The following is a 19697-nucleotide window of genomic DNA, read 5'->3' as shown; positions in this document are numbered from 1 at the left end:
TGTGTGTGCTCAGAGAATTTTTGCTCTTGAGGACACAGGGAGAGATCAGACAAAACCCAACTTTCCAACTCTCCATCTCCCTCTTACCACTCATTTTTCCTAGCCGACTTCATTGTTCTTTGTCCCCTTCGCCCTCGGCTTGTACCCTTCCTGTTTGTGTGCTACCATGATGCAGTGCTGTCATCAGGTCTTCGACATTGTTTACAATAAAGAGTTGTATGTATGTTTAAAACTTCTACATCTGTATGTTGTTTTTTTGTTTGCAGTGCGTGTGAGTGAGCCCAGCAGTAGGACGGGGCTGAGAATGTTTATTTACTGTGATGTGCTTGCTTTCTCCTTTGGCTTTAAGGAGACTGTCATCAGTGCATCATATTGACAAGGGAGAGACCAAAGTATGATTAATGACTTTCTCTCCCTTGTTTTCTCACCCCTATTCTTTGGTTTCCTTCCCCACCCTCTGTCTCTCCTTGTGTCTCTTTTGCTTCCTCCCCCCTCAGAGGACCTGGATGACCTGCGGATGGAGGGTGTGATGGGTCTGGCTCCATCCGGCAGTAAGTTCAGCCAGGGACGCAGCTCCTATCAGCCTGAACCTCAGGCCAAAGTTACGCTCAACATCTGCTCTAGGTGTGCCAGGTAAATGTTACCACCTGCACAGGCTTTAATCACCTTCTTTGTGTGCTTTCCCCCTATCCAACTCGTGCTAGCCCTAATGTATGACCCCTTCTTGTTTTCCAACGTCCACACCCCCTACCCACTCTCTCTGTGTCTGTATCAGAGGTAGCTCATCTCAAAATTCAGCACAGAAAATAATATCATATCTAAAGTGCATTCCGGTGTTGCTTGTTTTCACAAATCAGACACGGTACTGATAATCGTCTCCATTATCACCCTTTCTCTGGTTATCACTGTTTTTTTTCTTCTGACACATTTCCTGTTCCCCCTGATCCGCAGAATCTGTACAGCGCTCAGATTTCTGAGTTGGGTGTGATACCGCAGGCAGGTGTAGGCAGGACTCTTACTTGATGCCAGTCAAAGATAAGCGGGTATCTGTTCGATGAGACGCCAGGCACATATCTGCCTGTATGGCCTCCTCTGTTTGGGGTATGGAATTTGTTTGTTTCCTACTCGTCTTTCATTCATGCTGCTTATCAGTTTGGATGCGTGCACACGCTGCTGGATGTTCTCAAAGGTCCTGCAGGAGAAAGAATTGAATCAGTGTATATTTTGTTGGCAGTTTATCCACTGCATGTCTTTAAGCTAAAAGTTTATACCTTTGGCTTATCGCTGAGTCTCCCGGTTGGATCAGTTGCTGAGTAAAGCTGCATCTGTATCTGGAGTCATTTTTGGCGAGGTCCTGAGTTTTTTTTCATGACTTTAAATATCAGACATCTGTTCTCCTTCTCTGTCTCACTCTCTCTTCTTCTGGTTCAGGCCAAATTCTTGCTCCGTCCTCTTTAATCTGACCACCAAATCCTTCCCAAGTTTTATTGGCAAAGGAGTCGTGGTCGTTCATAGTCATTTTTGGTGAGTGCAAGGGCCATAAACAGATTAGTAAGCTGGAAAAGTGTTGCACGCACGGTATGCCTTTTGTGCTATTCTAGAGACACGGAATTCTGAAATCAGGGGTTGCAGAAGTTCGTGCATGCCCACACAGAGATATTCATGAATCCACACATAAAACATGTGCATGCATGCCCTCGCACGCATGCACACAGAGGACTCCTGTGAACAGAAGACAGCAGAGGCAGAGGTCACAAAGCAGTTTGGAGAGGGGGAACCCTGACACAGACTTTATGCTGTGTGCATTAACACTCTGCCTTGACGACATTCCCAGAAACACCTTTCAAACCTGGCCCAACATGGGGCCAACCTTTAAACTGACTACTCAGAAGACTAACAGATGTGACACAGTTAATGTGCTTGTGTTTCACACCTGCAGACAGCACTACTGTACAGATGTGTGACCTTGTACTCAGGTTTTCTCTGTCTGTCTTTGTAACATGATGTTTTGAACTTGGATATTAGCTAGTTTAGTGTGACGCTGGATATTTTTTAATATCATATAACTCTCACAATAGGGTTGCTTGGCCCTCCATAAATCTGTGAACACTGCCCCAAGTTGGACAAGCATTCCTCACATACCCGTCACCCCTCAGGCAAACACATCTGAATTCAGCTCCTTTTTTCCTGCATGTGAGCTCTTATGGATCAGTGAGGTCCAGCATTCTGTATATTACACTTTTGATCGAGCAAGTACGCTGTAGTCACTCCCTCTAGTTGCCTAAGTGGTCAAATGAGACTAAGCCATTTGGCTGTGCCGTATACCACCCAGAGCCAAGGAGTGACGCTTACTTTCGCACCCATAGTGTGAAGGTGTTAGATCTGTTCCTCCCCAGCAAGCATTTATTAATTTTCAGCAGCACTTTTGAATCAATTGTGTTGAAAATCCACCTGTGATGTTCACGGGGTTCCAAGGGAGGCAAGATTTTAATTAATTTGACTACAATGACACAGTAACAGCAGACAAATATAGTTAAACAGAAAGGATTATATTAAAGAAAATACTGTTTGTGCAATTTTGGCACCACAATCATTAATGTATTATGATTAAACACTGAATGGCAGTATCACTTTTCTTTTTGAACTGGCTGACCCCAAACAGATTTTCTTCCCCGCCTTGTTAGACACCTTCCTCAATCACTTTTCCTTCCTTACTTTTTCTTCCTTTCTGTCCAGACATTGTCCACACCACCACACAGTCCAGTCAGCCTGTGTGGCTCCTAACCAGCAGTGGCAGGTCAGGAAACACACTGCTTCCTTTGGCTCTCTACTGGTTGGTTGAAGTGTAAAGTGCCATGCGGCCTGTATGTTGTGGCCGTGTCTCTGTCTGTTGGGCTATAGCTGTGGCCACACTAGCCTTCATCCACCTCCTTGGTGCACCCGATCAGTCCTTTTAATGGCTATGTGCTCCTGCCACAAAACCTCCTGTGTGCAAACGCATCCCAGATCTCGGGCACAGTCCGGAGGAGTTGGCGGTGTCGCCCAAAGAAATGGATAGATCTCCACAAACCTCTTTCAGGCTTGTAGTTCTCATTAAATTAATTGCTTTCATATCAGGAATGCACTGAGGGAATGTTAGTGGCGACTTGCGGCTATGAGCAGCTTTTGTTCGGTGTATGGGAAGGCCTCGTGATAGTCATCTTGGGTAGTTTTTAATGGTCTTATAAAGACCATTAAAGAGGATAAGAGACAAGTAGAGGGGTGTATAAAGAGGGAAAAGAAATAGAATACACTTTTAAAAAGCTGTTCTGCTTTTAACCTCGTCGTAGAAGTAGAAACCAAGAGGCCCTGTGGCTGTGACGGATTGCAGCCGCGTCAGAAAAGCGTATAGATTGTTTCCTTTGTCTTCGGTTCATGGTTACACTGATGACACGGAAATAGCACACAGCGAAAGAATTTGGAGCTTAAGTAGTGTGTAATTATATGAATATGTGGTGTGATTTACAGTCATTAGACATATGCTTTAGACAAATAAATGATGTGTTTTTATCAATTAGTTGTCAATTAGTTTGTAGAACTGTTTAAATGCAATGCATAAGACACGTGTAACAGAAAATGCTGTTTGTCTTTCACCCACAGTATACTTTCATATTTCAGAGAAATTTAAATCTTTTACTACCTCAAGGAGACAGCCAAATCTCTCAGACCCGCATCCATTTCAGTCCAAACAGATATCTTTGGAAAAAAAGCTATAAGGGCTTGGAAGGTATTATGACAAAGAACAGCAACTTAATGATTTAAGTAAACTTTTTCACTAAGCAGAGTGTAGCTGGTTTGGAAACAGTTGTGCACATTTTTTTTCTGAGCACCTTACATCTGCAACACCATAAGTTTGGTTTCATGTTGTGAACATACTGAGGACTCTTTCAGATTTCATTTCAGTTGGATGAGAAGTTTAGAGGATGTGTGCCCCACAGCTGACCCCCATGTTCCTCCCTCTTTGGTACTGTCCCAGATTTTAGCTGAAGAAGAGATTATAAACTCACTAAACACTTCCTCTTTGTCTCATCACCTCAGACTGATACAGACTGGCTTGTCTTTTCGCTGTCTTGCATTCAGTTCTCCAAACATGCCTTGCAGTGTTGTGGCTGAAAAAATGCTGATTCTAGAGATTATTTAAATGCTTTTCTATCATCAGTGTGTACAGCAGTGTATGTCTTACGTGTTGTCTCTAGGTTGCAGGGGGACAGTCTATCAGACAACAGATCTGAAGAAGAGCACAGGCCGCACATATCTGAACAAGCTGTACCTGACATCTCGTGTAAGTTGCAAAAACAGTGCAATTTCACTTTCTTTCTTTCTTCTCTTTTTCTAAATGTTTGTGGTCTCATGCGCCGCCGTGTCTTTCTTTCCTTGTTTATGTGTGTTTCATGTGTTTTCTGGAGTAGCTCCATTGCCCGGGGTGGACACAACGGCGGGACGGTTGCAGGAATGCCAGCCCATGTCTCAAATGTCAGGCTCTGTAAGTGTCCTCCCGACATCCACCACCAAACAATTAAGATCACTTTACAGCCATCAATTACTATGTTGCTCTCTCGTCTCAGCCTCTATTGTCTGCAAGCGAAAACCACCTCAAGCTTCTTGTTAATAGGACAAGACCCAAGCAAAACTGATACATCTTAACTGTATGAGGGCATTTCAGCTTACATAACAGTTATATAGTGCTGAACAAGTGATACCCTAATTAGAAATCTCCCTATATCACTTTGCTTTCCTCTCAGGGAACTTGCGTGCAGGCTGAAAGGGATGAATGAAAAGAATATCTAGTAACACAATGACAACTGAGGCTGATTTAGAAGTTTTATACAATGGAGAAAAATATTTGTGGGTTACAGGAGTACACGCAGTTTCAGTGAAAAGGAGGCTTGCGTGATAACCTCACACGCTTTGGTCAAGAAATCTTTGGAGGTTCAATGTGGCATATGCCAGACTCAGACATAGGCAGACACTCACATGCTGTTAATAAAGCAGTCAGCTAAGACGCCGGTACCTTTGTATAATTACCCCAAGAAAAGCCAATACCTTTTTTATAATTGCCCAATCTAAGTGTTAGACAAGGCTTTTTACAGCATTTTTAAAGAAAGAAAAAGGGTTTGGAGCCAAGGCGTTACTCCGTGTGTGAAGCAGATGCAGAGAGGCTCCAGACTAACTGGGAGCAGACTTTAAGAGACTGAAGGCCCCGTTGAATCAAAGCTTGTAGTCGGAAGTCTGACGGAGTAGGCCAAATAGACTAGCCACCATCCAGAAATTAGAGTAACTGTGTAGGATCAAAAAAACAAATCTCCCTTGCACTTAATTTTTCAAGTTTTACAAAATCTTCCACATACTTATTCTGTATAATTTAAAAAGCTTGACTAGCCAATGTTGACATCATACTTAAAGTATTAAATTACTGACTGACTTATTTCTCAAAGATTTGAGCTCATTAATTCAGCTTTATTTACCCTATAACTTTCACATTCCCTGAGCCTTTCGTTTGTAGCTGCTTACACCAAGGGCATAAACACGGCATCTCTCCCCTATACCACATCTCTATAGGTTAAACCCTGTCTGGCACACTTAAGAACAAGGTACTAATGTGTCCCATATGGAAACCGCAAGTGCAAACGTCTCCTGTCACCTACTGTAGCTAATGTGGTTGTTTTGTGTTTAATTGCTTATGTTTGGCTGTGTTTGAAAGGCAAATGCAATTTGTAATAGCCTGTTAGTTTAACTAGTCCTTCAGGGGCTTGTGAGCCACAAACACTAAACAGTATGGAAAAAATGTAATGCTTTATGAGCTTATTTGAAAAAAAGAAGCACAATAGATGAAGTCATACAGTATGTAAAATAACTCAGATTGCAGTTCCTTGTTATGGAAACTGAGAACTGCTGTGTTTGAAGTTTTTAAAAAAAAATTATGTTACTTCAAAATCACAAATGATTTCATTATCTCGTGAAAACGAGCGTTTAGCTTTGTCAACAAAATGAGATAATCTACCAGTTATCATGAGAATACAAAAGGTTGTTTCCCAATATTACTTATGATGTTTATCAAAGTCCAGGACTATAGCAACTGATATAAGATGAAAAGTTCAGATTAAGGTGTACCCATTATTATTAACAGCACCTTTTATTTATGACATCTGGGTAATGGCCAATTGGCAGGTTGATTAACTCCTGTTCATAATATGATGGGATGTATCAAATAGGAGATGTACCAAACTTTATCTTTCAAGCATTGAAAGGATTTATTTTGGGCTTTTTTGCCTTTTATTTATACAGTAGATGGCATAGAGTCTGACAGGAAACAGGGAGAGAGAGAGGGGAATGACCTGCAGCATAAATCCCTGGTCGGATTCGAACCAGGGACGCTGCAATTACATGGCATGCACTCTAACCACTCGACCACCAGGGCGATAAAAGCTTGATGGCTTCTTGTGCTTGATCTGAATAGTTGACCTATCCATGTGAGGGAGACATGAAGCGGTTAAGACAGGGAATGAACAATGAACAATGGAGAATGAGCTCCACCCATGATAAATCTTCTGATCAATTATCTCTAAAAATCAGCCTTTTGTTTTCTCAAGATAAATTAACTTGTGATCTCAAAATAACAGCATTAAATAAAAAAAAATGCAAGCACAGCCATTCTCAGCTTCCGTATCTTTTTTTGAAATGTACTTATTACAAATATCTGCTTCAGTACTTGCTTAAAACTGTATTTGTATAAAAATGTTAAATATTGTTTCTTCATAAGTTGTGTGCTAAAGAAATGATACCTTTTCAGGGTTTTAAAGATTGAAGTTCTTTTTTATTATTAGTACATTTCTGAGACATGGCTGTTCATGAATTAAGTATGCCTTGTATTGCAGATTGCTGCCTCTGCCAGGTCCTTTAAGTGATTAATGCCCCATAAAGACAAATACTTTCCAAAAGCAAAAGCCAGAGTAAATTCCCCAAGAAATTATTTAGCAGTTTACTTTGTAAGTGTTAAGTGATATGTACATATTAACCAAGTTGTATGGGTCTTACCATCATAAAATCAGCCAGGGGAAACTGTTCATTTGTATGGCAAAAATAGAGTGATGCAATGCTATGTGAATGATACAATGCAGAGCTGGTGTATTTTTGTTTCCAGGGGAAATTGGCAGAATTTCATCTGATACACTATATGGCTTTTATGTTTGGCACCAGTCTGCCCCCCACTCCTCCGTAGTTATACATGCATGGTTATCCTCAGAGGAAAGCTTTGTGATTTAGGTAGCTATAGTGCAGTTTTTTTTCCCCTCAAAGGTTTGTTTAGGATTTTCAGATTTTCCATATGAGGGTTTTTTGCTGATTTGGCTTGTATGTGTGCTCTGAGTTTTGTTATAATACAATGAGTTAGACAGAGAAGAAGGGATGGTGAAAGTGATTATATGTTCTTATATTTTTCTTTTGTCAGCACACTTTGAGTTCAAGACAATGTACTACTTTATTTCAACTTGAAGAAAGTTGTACCTCATGCACCTAATCCTTAACAGTAATCTCCCCAATCCTGAGAGTGCTTCAGAGATGCACTGACCAAAAACTGGCTCTGTTTGGCTGCTCTAGTAGATATCCATTATTGCAGTAGAGGTTGAAATTGATATTGAAATTGGCCCATATAAACATTATAAAGCATTTACAATAATGAGGATGGGTCATTATAAAACATTTTCTTATTTTGGGGTTTAATAATCTGCACAGGAAACTATTTTGATTTTATTTTGATTTCACAAACATGTGAATACATTCTTTTTCACTAATTCTGTGCATACGTTGTCATGCATCCTCAGTCTACATTTGCTCTGATAAGTACTCAGAAGTTCTCTGCACTGAGAAGTCAGTGTGAAGTAAATGTGTGTCAAAACTCAGCTGTGTTCTCCCTTGGGTTAAAAGTCCAGATCAGTAAACTGCTACATCTATAGCACAGAATCATGACTAGAGTTTTTTCATTAAGCTGAATTAACAGCAAAATGATACACAAATAAAAGCAAATCACCTATATAAAACCCAAGAAACTACTGTAACCATTTGTGAAATGGTAACTCTTTTACTCTTTGCTAAATATAGGATCTAGTTGGAAGAGGAAAGACTATTGATTGTTGATGCACAGCTACACAGCATATGTTTATCATCATGATAATAATTCCAATCTAGCTATTCGACATTCATTCTTTGCATGCTTTAAAATCCAGCCACATGTGAAACTTTCCTCCAGAACATACTGTATGGTTTGATTACTCTAATTTAACTTTATGATTCCCTGAAAACATTCCTCTCATTTTCCCTTTACAGTCCTATTGGCACAACACTAAATTCCTGTCAGTCAGTCGTTTGTGACTGAGCAATAGACATCAGTCATATAAGCTGTCTTTGTAATGTTTGAATAAGAGTCTAACTGTGTTATTGTCAGTATCCTGTATGCTTTTGGCTGTGCAAACTCAGTGTTTGGGCCGTTGAGCCTGAGAGCACCGTAAAATCTATTAGGTGATTCTGCTCTGAGCCAAAACTCATTAAAAGTAGAGTGTTACCCTTCATATCCCATATCCTCCTGTGACTGTGCAAGCTAGAAGTGGCTACAACAGCAAAACTGGTTATTTGGAAAACATACAGTTTCCTTCATTTAAGTGGATTGATTGACCCACTTGAGAATTTGACAGGAAATACAAACATTTAGAAACACTCACAAAATTTGTTTTAGTTTAAGTTTTCTTTGCATTTCTGTCAGTAAATCAAGTGTTTTGATCCACATATAATGCTTGTCTGTAGCATGCATGCTTACATTTTAACATGTTTTATACAAGTAAAACAAATCGTTACATCTGGGAGCTCTGCCGTATGTTCTCTTCCTGACTTTTTCATCAACCTTTTTCACACCTTATTAGACAAATACTTGCTGGGCTGTAATTGGTCTTTGCTTTTGAGATTAAAATCATGGCAGCATAAACTAAGCTCATGAGATTAAGCCTGGTTTTGCAAAATTTAAGTGTCAATCATCCAGAATTCTTAAAAGTGCCGTTACATTTACAATTCATGTAGTAGAAGCTATTGGTAAGATGGTTGCTGGACCCATAACACTGACCGTGAAAGGAGAAAAAGGTGTATAGTGAACATTCATGTGATATTTGTGTTGAAAAACTACCTTTAATGTAAACCATGATGCAAAAACATACTTGAAAAAAGCATCTATCGACCCCTGGAACAAGTTAGTTAAAGGACTAGTTGATGACCTAAAATAGTCATTTTGAAATGAGACACACTGTTTACCTGTATGTGTGTTTGTGTGTGTGTGTGTGTATCTGTGTATTGTTCCATATGCTACCCTGGCCTGACCTGACCACAACAAGAAAGTCCATCAATTGTGAATTGCAAAGCCAGCGGTAGGCTCAAACCTTTAACCCAGCCAAGCCATGTTTGAGGTCTATGACTGCATGCACACAGCCCAAACAGCTCTTGTTGTGTGCAGGGCAATGTTTGGACCAAACCCCAGATTGTGGTGATTATTACTGCTGACCACACACGTATAGCTGCACACATGCAGACTATAAAATATTTAACTCTACACTTCCATCCTCTCTCTTTCTGTCTTGTTTGCTCTAAACGTGGAATCAATTTAGTAAGAAACGAGATCCATGTTTGTTAGTTGGGCAGAAGCATCACCAGAGGGTTTTTCCCTTTTCTCTTTTAGGTCTCTAAGTTTTTGTCATACTGGGAGGGAGATTATACAATGTGGGTTTTGCGCCACTGACATTAATATACTCATAAGTAATTGCAAAATCATAGCAAGCCTTTATTTTGCAGATGAAAAGGCTTTCCTTCTCATCTCTTTGTCTCTGTAGATTAAAGCATTCAATCTAAGCATTTAAAGGGAAAAAAAGTTTTTGGGCTCAGTATTCGGGCTCATGTCATACATTGTTTCTGATAAGGACAATGGCTGCCTTAAACCACAGTGAAGGAGGAAAGCTTTTCATCATTTTCATTGTGTTTCAGTGTGCAATAGAGTCCACTTTTGTTTTTCCCAATGTCCTCTGTAGAACCCTGCTGCTTTGTACATGAGTTTTTTTGAACACAGCACTATTATGACATTGTACACTCAGTCTTCCAGCTGACTTTGTAAATATGTATGACTTCACAGAGATGTGATGAAACAACTGTCATATTTTGATTGTAATGCCTGTTTGTTTATTGATGTTATCTGGGGAGGTGGATTGCTTGCGGACTCAGTATATCCTGTTTGTTTGCCCAGCCATGGGGCTTTGCAGTACCGCCACCAACCATGGCCTCTACTCTGCAGTCTCCAGGTTATGGTCTTGATTATACTATAGTCTGTCCTGTGGTGGACAGAGGAGCAGATGGTGTAATGAGGGTGATGCTGATAAGACTACATCTGTGTCAGCAGGTCTGTTGGAAGAATTGTAGCAATAATTCTTTACTATATGACATAAAGTATAATGAAGATTATGAAAATGCATTTGGGAAACTTTATCTAGAAATCTGTTGGTGGCCTTGTTTGTGAGAACTAAGAAGACTCAAAGCGAGCAGAGGACAAAATGATGTCATGCTGTTGGATTTGGGGGGATACCACCAAAGAGAAAGAAATAAAGTTGGGGAGGGGATTCAGTTGTAATGTTTAACCCGCCTTGCTGCTTTATGAAGGCTATAATTAAGGATTGGCTTGTGGATTTGTGGTACTGCTGCCACAGAACGCCTCATGTATATGACAGGCACAAAGATCAATGCCATAGACCCGGGACTCATTTTCAGTCATTTATCAGAGGATATCAATTTCACTTGTTTTTAACTATACCTCTGCTTTGAATGAAGACTTTTCAATCCACTCTGAATCCTGAAAATTTTCAAAAGAGTGGTCTGTTATATCCCAGGTTTGTCTTGAAATGCTGTTGGAAGACCGCACTGTACGTATATCACCAGATCTCCCAGAGCCTTAAACTGTCTTCAGTCTGTGTCAGCACTTTGTCAAGTCAACTCTGTCTCTCATTAAAGGCTTAGCACATCAAATGATGTAAGTGCTGGCATCAGAAGTATCGTAACTTATCTAGAATAAACCAAACTTACAGGCGGTGGAATTATGGCTGACAGATTTTATTTCTCACCTGTGCTTGGAGCTCATGTGCACTTGGTCCATTGGCTTAACAGATCATCTGGCCACTTGTGTCCCATCAAAGGAATAAATAGGAGGATTAGGCATGCTGCCATTACAGGACTTGGCAAAGCTCAGTCTGTCTAACAGGTCTCTTTCCAAATCATACACTTGGCCAGGTAGTGGTAAGATCAACATAGGGCAAAGCAGCAACATAAGTGATCAAATCTGCCTTTTTAGAACCCCTTGGGATTATGATTATCATTATTTTTGTTTAATACCATATATTGGCTCATGTTACAGTAGTTTATGAAACTATACAAAATTGCTGATTTATTGTTCATTAACTGCCTGTGCAAGGTTTGCTGCTGCCAGGTTCTTTGCCAAGAAGACTAGCTCCTATAGATTTACTGATAGTTGTACAAAAATGTCCTGAACCACTGCTGACAGACTCGAGTCCCGCATTCACTAAACAGAGTGCAGTGCTTGCTTTACACTTTTAACTATACATGTTGTGGTTTCTTGTGTTTTTCTAAAGCCTGTAAAATAATAATTGCCTCTTTTTTTCCAGCAGATATGGCTCAGATATTTCCAGCAATAGCTGACAATTATATAAAGAGTTAATTGAAGGGTCTTTCTTCTAATGTGACTTTCTCTCTTTTCTGTTCCCCTCACTAACTAGCGTCAGGCTGTCTGGGAGACTGATCTGAAGGCTGTGAGAGGTGGGAGCTCTGTCGGGCAGACGGGCCTGCTACTGGGCGACTCCCTCTTTTCTAAAGAGCTGGAGAACATGGGCAAACAGCTTGCTGGTATGTGTATGGGCTGGTGGTTGGAGTCTGTATGGTGTGCATATACATCTGCTGTGCCTTTGTACATATATGAGCTTGTCTGCATATGACTTTAGTGATTAATTGTCTGGGTAAATCATACCAAACGTTTTCTTTGAAATACAAAACATAGTCTACAATATGCAAACATGCAGACACACACATACACTTTGAACTATGTAGACTTATAAAATAGAAAAGGGTTACTTATGAGTGGTGGGAGGGGGGAGTCAGGCCAAAGAATGCACTGCTGGTTAATTAAAAACTGATCCCCCTGCTAAAATGCGTCAGGAATAAATAGAAAACGAATTAAAATAATTTCTACATGCCAAGAATTCATCTCAACTCAAGCTTTGACAGATTCAATCAATAAATATCCACTGAATTATTTGGACGTGATTGAAGTTTGAATCAGCACTGGAGTCTGGAGATGTTTGTCTGACAAAATGGAATTTGTGTGGCATTTTAAAAATCATTCCTAATGTAGTTCAAGGCACATCTTTGATATAAGTGACGTCTGGGTGACTCAATCTGCTTTTGTTGTCATAATGATCAAGTATGTATTCAATTATGAATCAGATGAAAGCTTGGAGTGGATGCCAGAGGGAATATTGCCATTTACCATCATGTGTCACCCACTTATTTGTTTATGCATGTCTTGCCACTTAGACAGCATCACTGTATGCAAAGACATTCTATGGGCATTAGCATACTAGAGTTATTTAAAGCATATTAGTCCCACTTAATGAATCTATTACTGTCACCGAACAGTGGTCCCAGCTGCTATGGTCTTCTCTGCTTATCTGTGCATTGGCACTGAAAACACTGGTTGCCTCACTGCCTAGAGAACAAACCGGCATGCTATTGTGTTAACAGCACATTAACTTTTGCCCCAGAGGTCCTCAGATGGCATTGATTTCTAGTTGTTTTACACTGAGTTACTGAATATTCAGGCTGAGGGCTCCCACCAGGCGGTTTAGTGAAGCTGTTCAACAAGCTAATTCAACTCTTTCAAGCCTTTATTAGCTGCTAATACTTTCCATGTTTGGAGCCAGAACCTCACTTTTCATCTTATATTGTTGCCCTTATTATGTGGTTGTGAAATTGCCCCTTTGTCTGCCTTTTGTAATAAAATGAATCCACATTTATTAATTACTGCTTACAGATTTACTTTCGTTTTGCAGTACCGTTTACTTTGAATGCAGGTATGTCTAAAATAAAGTTTTAGCTAAAGCTATCATTCAAATTTCAGGAATTAATCAATATGATACCAAACCAATATTTCTTTCTTTTTAAGGGTTGGTTAGTATTTCAATTCAGTTAACAAAATACTGCATAATATAGCAGTGTTACATTAAAAAAAAAAAACTTTGCCTTAATAAAATCTGGTCCAAAATGACAACAGTTTTCAGATTTCCATCAAGAAATATCTGATCAAAGTGGGACTGTGCACGTCTGCACATAGCGTTACTTAATTTGTCCATCCAAGGACAATTAGTGCCTATATTTACATTTTTGTTGTAGTAGGGCTGTAGATGTAATTCAGACATGTCGTTAGGAGTTTTATTTATTTTCACAGGAAGGATCCAATAAAGTTTGCATGAGTTTTGAATGGTTGTATTGCGTGCTGTGGCCCTCTACTCTCCCACCATATGAAACTGCTGCTTGATCAAAGACTTTAATAGATTAGATCTGTTTCTATTTCTACTTTCCTCCTTCGCTCTGTCTTTCTCTGTCTCATCACCCACCTCTTTCTTTTCCCTTTTCTTATTACTCAAAGATTGGATCAAAACTTATCAAAGGTTTAAACCATATGGATTTTAATGCCACCTCTTTGATCTTAAGGAGCTGTCATTTTATATCAGTGTCTCGGAAATGGCTTACGGTATTTTTGTGCTAAACACTGTCAACTGTGTAGATTCTTTTTTCTTGTCATACACCACTCATTAATGGCAGGAAGTCAGGGGAAGCGACTGGTTTACAATAAAATCATGAGTGGAGCAAGCATTTACAGAAGGGAGAAGGTTTTTCACAACAAAAACATGTGGTGTTTATCATTATAGTGGTAAATAACTCAAGATGAAAATATCAACTTTATGGGAACAGATTGCTAATGAACATATCCTGTTTACGATATAGCAATAACATCATGTCGTGATGGACTTTGTGTGGGTGTTTAAAGGCTTTAACCAGGAAATAATCATATATGGAACTTTAGTTTACACCAGCTTTTCTTTTTGTATATAGTATTTATTTCACTGTAACAGAACATCTTTCCGTTTGCACAAGGGAGATTTTGTTGTCTGCTTTTCATGCATACCATCAACGTAATAACAAAGCTTCTTTATTGTTACACACTGCAGTCCTGCCACTGCTACAAGCTGATGTCATGATATGCCCTGAACACCCTACAGAGTTAATTATCTTCTAGCTTGTAGTCAGTCAGGCCAAAAAAGGCCAAGATGTAACCTTTACCTTTAGTTTCCCCTCTTGTTATTTAGAGAAGTAACATGTGTACAGTGTATTAAGGTTAAAACAACCCAGACGCAATGTCAGACAGTACACATGTGGGTTATTGAGCGCATCGGCAAGGTACTAAACAGTATGTGCTCTGCATTGTATCTCACTATAAAGCTCAACCTCCGTGCAATCAGAGCTGATTAAGCACAGAAACAACAATCTAATAATGCATGTCAGAGAATTAAATATATCAGATCCCTGTCATGGGGTACAAAACAGTCTGCAATACATTTTAAACTAGTAAGGTAATGTTCCAAAGCTGCATTGAGAGTACTATTGCAGACTAAATGAATATTTGTCAGTGAATAAGAGCATGTGTTTTGCATTTTTTCCACGGAAAAATGTTGTTTGTATAGTAGAAGGCATCATTTGCCCAAAAACAAGGAAGTCAAGGTTTGTGAAATACTTTTCATGCTTCCTTTTGTTATTTATTTAACATCACACATATACAGTTTTCCAGAAATACTTGCTTCTGATGAGTCACTTCTGAAATTATCCCTCTCAAATGATAACTTCCAGACTGGTTTGTTGAATCCTGATTGCCAAAATCTTGAACAAAAGCTTAAAAATGTGGAAAAAATTATCCAGATGTTGATCGCAGAAGTTGGCAGCATCCCTTCTTTCACAAACAAAAATGTTTTTGAGACTACCAGTGAGGCAAATAAATATGTTTTTTTCAGGAACAGGAGAAAAGTGACCAGGCTGTGCTTACTGTATATCAACTTGGAACCCTTTGTGACAGAGGAAGCTGGATTCACCACAATTTACAGGGTCTATAAATATTGTCATCATTGCCCAGAAGAAGGATTAAACTAAGCAGTCTCGCCCACTTTAATGCTCAGTAAAGTTAGTGATTCATCAGTCTTGTAGGACACTAAACTCATAGCAACACCCTGGGAATGCGTAATGAAAAAAATAAGACAGTTACTATGTGATGAAATCATATAACGTTCAAATGAGGAGATCATAAGAATTCACTCCCTCAAGCACTGTATCTACTGATTCTTAGGTTTCAAGTTTAAAATCTGGATGTTGACCTGAATTGTATCCCTTTTTTTCTTCCAGAAGTTGAGAAGGATCTGGCAAAGCTGGCAGAAGTAGGGAAGATGACCACTCGGAACTCCAATAATCCACACAGTAGTCTGCTCCACACCCCCCTGCGTCACCGAACACTACCTGACACACTTCCTCTGCCCAGCCTTGTGTCCAGACCTCAGTCTCCAGCTGGCAGCCTCTCGGGCAAGCCTTGTGGTGTGGGCCTCCCCTTGCTCAGCCCAAAGTCCACCTCCCTGGTTATGGGTCGGACTCAATCTCCCAGCAACCCTGGGAGCAGGACTCAAACCCCCAGAACCCCCAGTAGGCCCCTAACCCCAAATAGTTTACTGACACGCTCCACCTTTAATCCTGGAGCTCATAAAGAGGTGACATTCAGGAGGTCGCGGAGCCGCCCTGTGACGCCCACATGTCAGCCCACACATCCCCGGCCACTGCTCACTCCTCCTGGACTTAGCACTACAGACAGCCTCGGAGCTAGCCTACGGGCCTACCTGTCTGAGGTAAGACCCCAAACAAAAAAGATATGCCTTGGTATTTGAATTCAATGAGAAGGAGGCAAAGTTGCACTGTGGCAGGTGACATTTTGATCCCTATAATAAAGAAGTAAAAAGAGAAATTGAAAATAATGAGGTGAGTATCAGTACTGTTAAAGTAAGAGTTAAATGAGAGCGTCATATCTGTCCATTAAAATATGAAGCTAGGAAAGTGTTTATTTTAGATAGAGACTGGAATTAAGGGGAAATTACTCTCCTTCATACATCCATGGGAAACAATTTGTCTGGATTTATATAAACATGTAAAAAAAATCCACATACTAGCACCTCTAAAGATTATATCTTGTTTGTTTAATCAGTACAAAAACTAAAGTGTAACATTTACAATGTGTGGTTTTACAAGTGGTTTACTGTAAACCAAATATTTTTTCCCAGGATGGTGAAGTCATGACCCGCCCTACTCTACCTCTGATTGGCTAGTACTCATTGCCTTCATTGGTTGGATTGGTTAGGTTTAGGCATGAGAACTGAGATTGGTTAGGGTTAGGGTAAAAGTATGAGGGTAAGCCAATCAGAGGCTGAGTAGGGCGGGACATGACACACCAGGAAGTCACTGTGTCCAGCCAAGAAATCATCCAGCACATACAGTAAGCAATATTTTGGTAGATGTGAAGGATGGTGAAGTGTGCACTGGTTGCCTGGTAACCTGTAAAACCACAAACTGTGGGGTTTATACATTGTTTTTTGCACATTGTCGTTTGCCTCTGACCGAGCCAAGCTAGCTCTTCCTCCTGACTGTGTATTTAATGGACATATATGAGAGTTTTATAATGTAATCTAAATCTCAGCAAGAAAGCAAATAAGCATATTTACCAACATGTCAAGCTATTCCTTTAAGAAACACAGTATCTTCTGTGGTCATGGTGTAAAATCAAATTCTACATATTGTATTTAAACTATTTACATGTAATAAATATCTAACAATGAAAAAGATCAAGCACACCCACACTTTATAAAACATGGGTTAAAATGGTCATAAACCTTGGGTCATGGACTTGAAAATCACTCCAACTTTATTGTAATGTTTTATAATGGTTAGAGTGAACTTGTGTGCTGAGTGATAAATAGGCTCAATGCCGAAGAAAAAATTGGCTGTAGAGCACGAGCTTATGAGTGAGAGTACAAGAACACACATGTGCATACCGTCACAAACACACATGCTTCGTGTGGGGTTTAGTGAAGTCGTGGAGGTCTGTACAGTAGGATATCATTTCATTGTGGAAAAATGAGTCTGGCATGAAAGGGGACCTTACCTCTTATATTCCTTTCATGATCTACTTAACAGCAGTGCTGTTAAATATGAGACCTTTTTGAAGGCTTTATTAATTGTGGGCAGGAATTTTGCAGTCCCTCTGTATATTCTCTGACAGTTACATTAGTTGACACCTAGTGAGATTATCCAAAACACCAGTGCACCCAGTCAGCTTTTATTGAGTCCATCTACTGTCGCCCCCCGAAAGAACCCTGCTTAGAGAGTTGGTGAGTCCTGAACTTTTCTAAATACTGGATTTAAATGAAATAAAGGATGTAAATTGAGACATTCTTTTCTCTCTGTATTTGTGTAGCCATTTAAAGAACTGGGAGGCATTATTTTAGCACTAAAAAATAATAAGATGTAAAAGTATTTTGTAGAGATCAAAGAGCAATTTTGCCTACGCTTCGGCCTGAGGACTTTCAGAGTTGCACATAAGAAAATAAAAACAGCTTTAGTGCCACTATGTCTAATGTGTGTGGGTTGATTAAGGTATTTTATGCAATATCATTTTTCGACTTGTTGCTCCTTTTCATGGGGTCACTCTAACTTTCCATGCATTATGATTAGAGCCTTAAATAAGATGAAAAGAACACACATGTCTGTGTATGTCAAGACATTTTACAGTAAAAGCAGTACATCTTCAATCTATAATTTCAAAAGGACATCTCGCAGCTAGATTGAATACATTTTAACATTTGTTTTTTTGTTGATTCTCTACGATTCCTTGAATAAGACGTGCTATATGCAGAGTGATGAACAGAAGGATAACTAACAGTCTAATTAAAATTAATTTCTTCTGTACTTGTTTTCCATCTCTATTTCTACTCCAGTCTTTTCTTGTCTTTGCTATTCCAGGATGAGTTTTACCAGCAGTTACAGGCTATCAGACAGCCTTGGCATATTCCCAGTGACACAGACAGTGACATCCTGGAGCCTCCTGAGCAGGACAAGAGTAAGTGACCCACCTTCTCTTCCTTCCTTCTCTCTTTTGTTTCTTTTTGAACTCTACATACATTGTTTATCTTCTTATTTAGATTCATTTTTTACTCAACAGAAAAAGCTGAACCAACAGTTCCCCAATCTGACAAATTGCTAATGTTTTTACCTTCCCACTGCTTTTTTCTTTGTAAAATGTGAGGGTTCATTTCATTACTGCAATGCCACTTTACCACAGTGAGTGACTAATGTATTAAAGTGGCAATAGATCTATTAAAAAGTGAAGATTAATGTGCAAAAATTCCTTGTTAAATTCTGAGATGGAGGATAAGGGCTGACACATGAAAATTTCCACAGTTGGGTGAAATCCTAGAGTGGTTCACAGGGGGGAAAAGGTTGCCATGTAAAATTTCCTTTCCTGGCATTATTCAAGAGATATAGCTCTATCAAGATCCAGTCGATGGACATGAACGGTTCTTACTTGAGTGTCATAAATCCAGTCATAGTAGTGGTCTGGCTAGGAGACAGTGCAGCATATTACTCAGGCTTTGAACATGACAGAATTAGATCAGACCTCCTTGAATGGTCTGGTCCATAAATCACATGAATCTATGTGGCAGTATGATCTGATAGTCTGAGGCTTGCCAGAACGAAACTAAGAGTAGTTTTCAATTCACAGAGGTCCACTAACAACTTGTAAAATTTATGCTCTCTTAATACCGGTCAGCATATGATGAAACATCTCTTATCCACTGAGATGTTTGTAAGAATCTATACTGTAGCTGGACTAAATGAAAACTAACTTTTGTAAACATTACATATTTATGTAGGACAGGTAGTTTTAAGGCCTGCTGTGTGAATGGAAAATGACTTATAGTGTTCCAAGCCCATCTCACTAAACCTTTTTTCTATCCTTTGATCCTTACCGGTAGTGGTGCTTAAATAAAAGGGTAGAGGGTCATTAAAATAAAAAAAGTTGTAGGAGTATGGATACACTCAAAATGATAATTAATATAGTAGGCCATACAGTATTATGTGTAATGTTGATATTTTAGATTGAAGGTTGTGCATGTCATACTCATGGAGTGCCTGAAACGGTGGGGGTTCAGCTTGTAATGGCAATTTTCTCATACATCTAATTCTACATAGATCTAGCCATTCATTTTTGTCGTACTTAAAAAACCAAAGTGTTGGCTAAGAGGAAGATTCTGATCTGATCAAATTTCCAAACCAAAATTAATAGGAATATAGCTCACAGTTGTCAAGATATCTTGCTCTGGACCAGCGTGTCGGATGGACAAACTTACTAACTGTTCAACTGGCAGACTAACAGACTGACCAAAATTGCCAAAGTGGGGCAAAAATGCAAACTTTGCAGTTGA

At 39.5% G+C, this 19697-nt stretch overlaps 1 protein-coding gene across 1 annotated transcript in view; it reads left to right on the top strand.

Moving 5' to 3' along the window:
• Positions 1-18381, top strand: part of c20h8orf34 (chromosome 20 C8orf34 homolog) — a 51966-nt gene extending 33585 nt beyond the window's left edge. The window contains exons 8-13 of the mRNA XM_062441525.1: positions 498-633; positions 4236-4321; positions 4449-4522; positions 11850-11976; positions 15580-16070; positions 18235-18381. Coding sequence (XP_062297509.1) covers positions 498-633; positions 4236-4321; positions 4449-4522; positions 11850-11976; positions 15580-16070; positions 18235-18339 — 1019 coding nt within the window. The 3' untranslated portion in view covers positions 18340-18381. The remainder of the gene's footprint in view (positions 1-497; positions 634-4235; positions 4322-4448; positions 4523-11849; positions 11977-15579; positions 16071-18234) is intronic.
• The last annotated feature ends 1316 nt before the right edge of the window (positions 18382-19697 follow it).

This window comes from Scomber scombrus, chromosome 20 (assembly GCF_963691925.1).
Source record: "Scomber scombrus chromosome 20, fScoSco1.1, whole genome shotgun sequence".
NCBI classification, from domain to species: Eukaryota; Metazoa; Chordata; class Actinopteri; order Scombriformes; family Scombridae; genus Scomber; species Scomber scombrus.
Note: the sequence above shows the minus strand (reverse complement) of the source record. Positions and strands in the feature narration are given on the sequence as shown.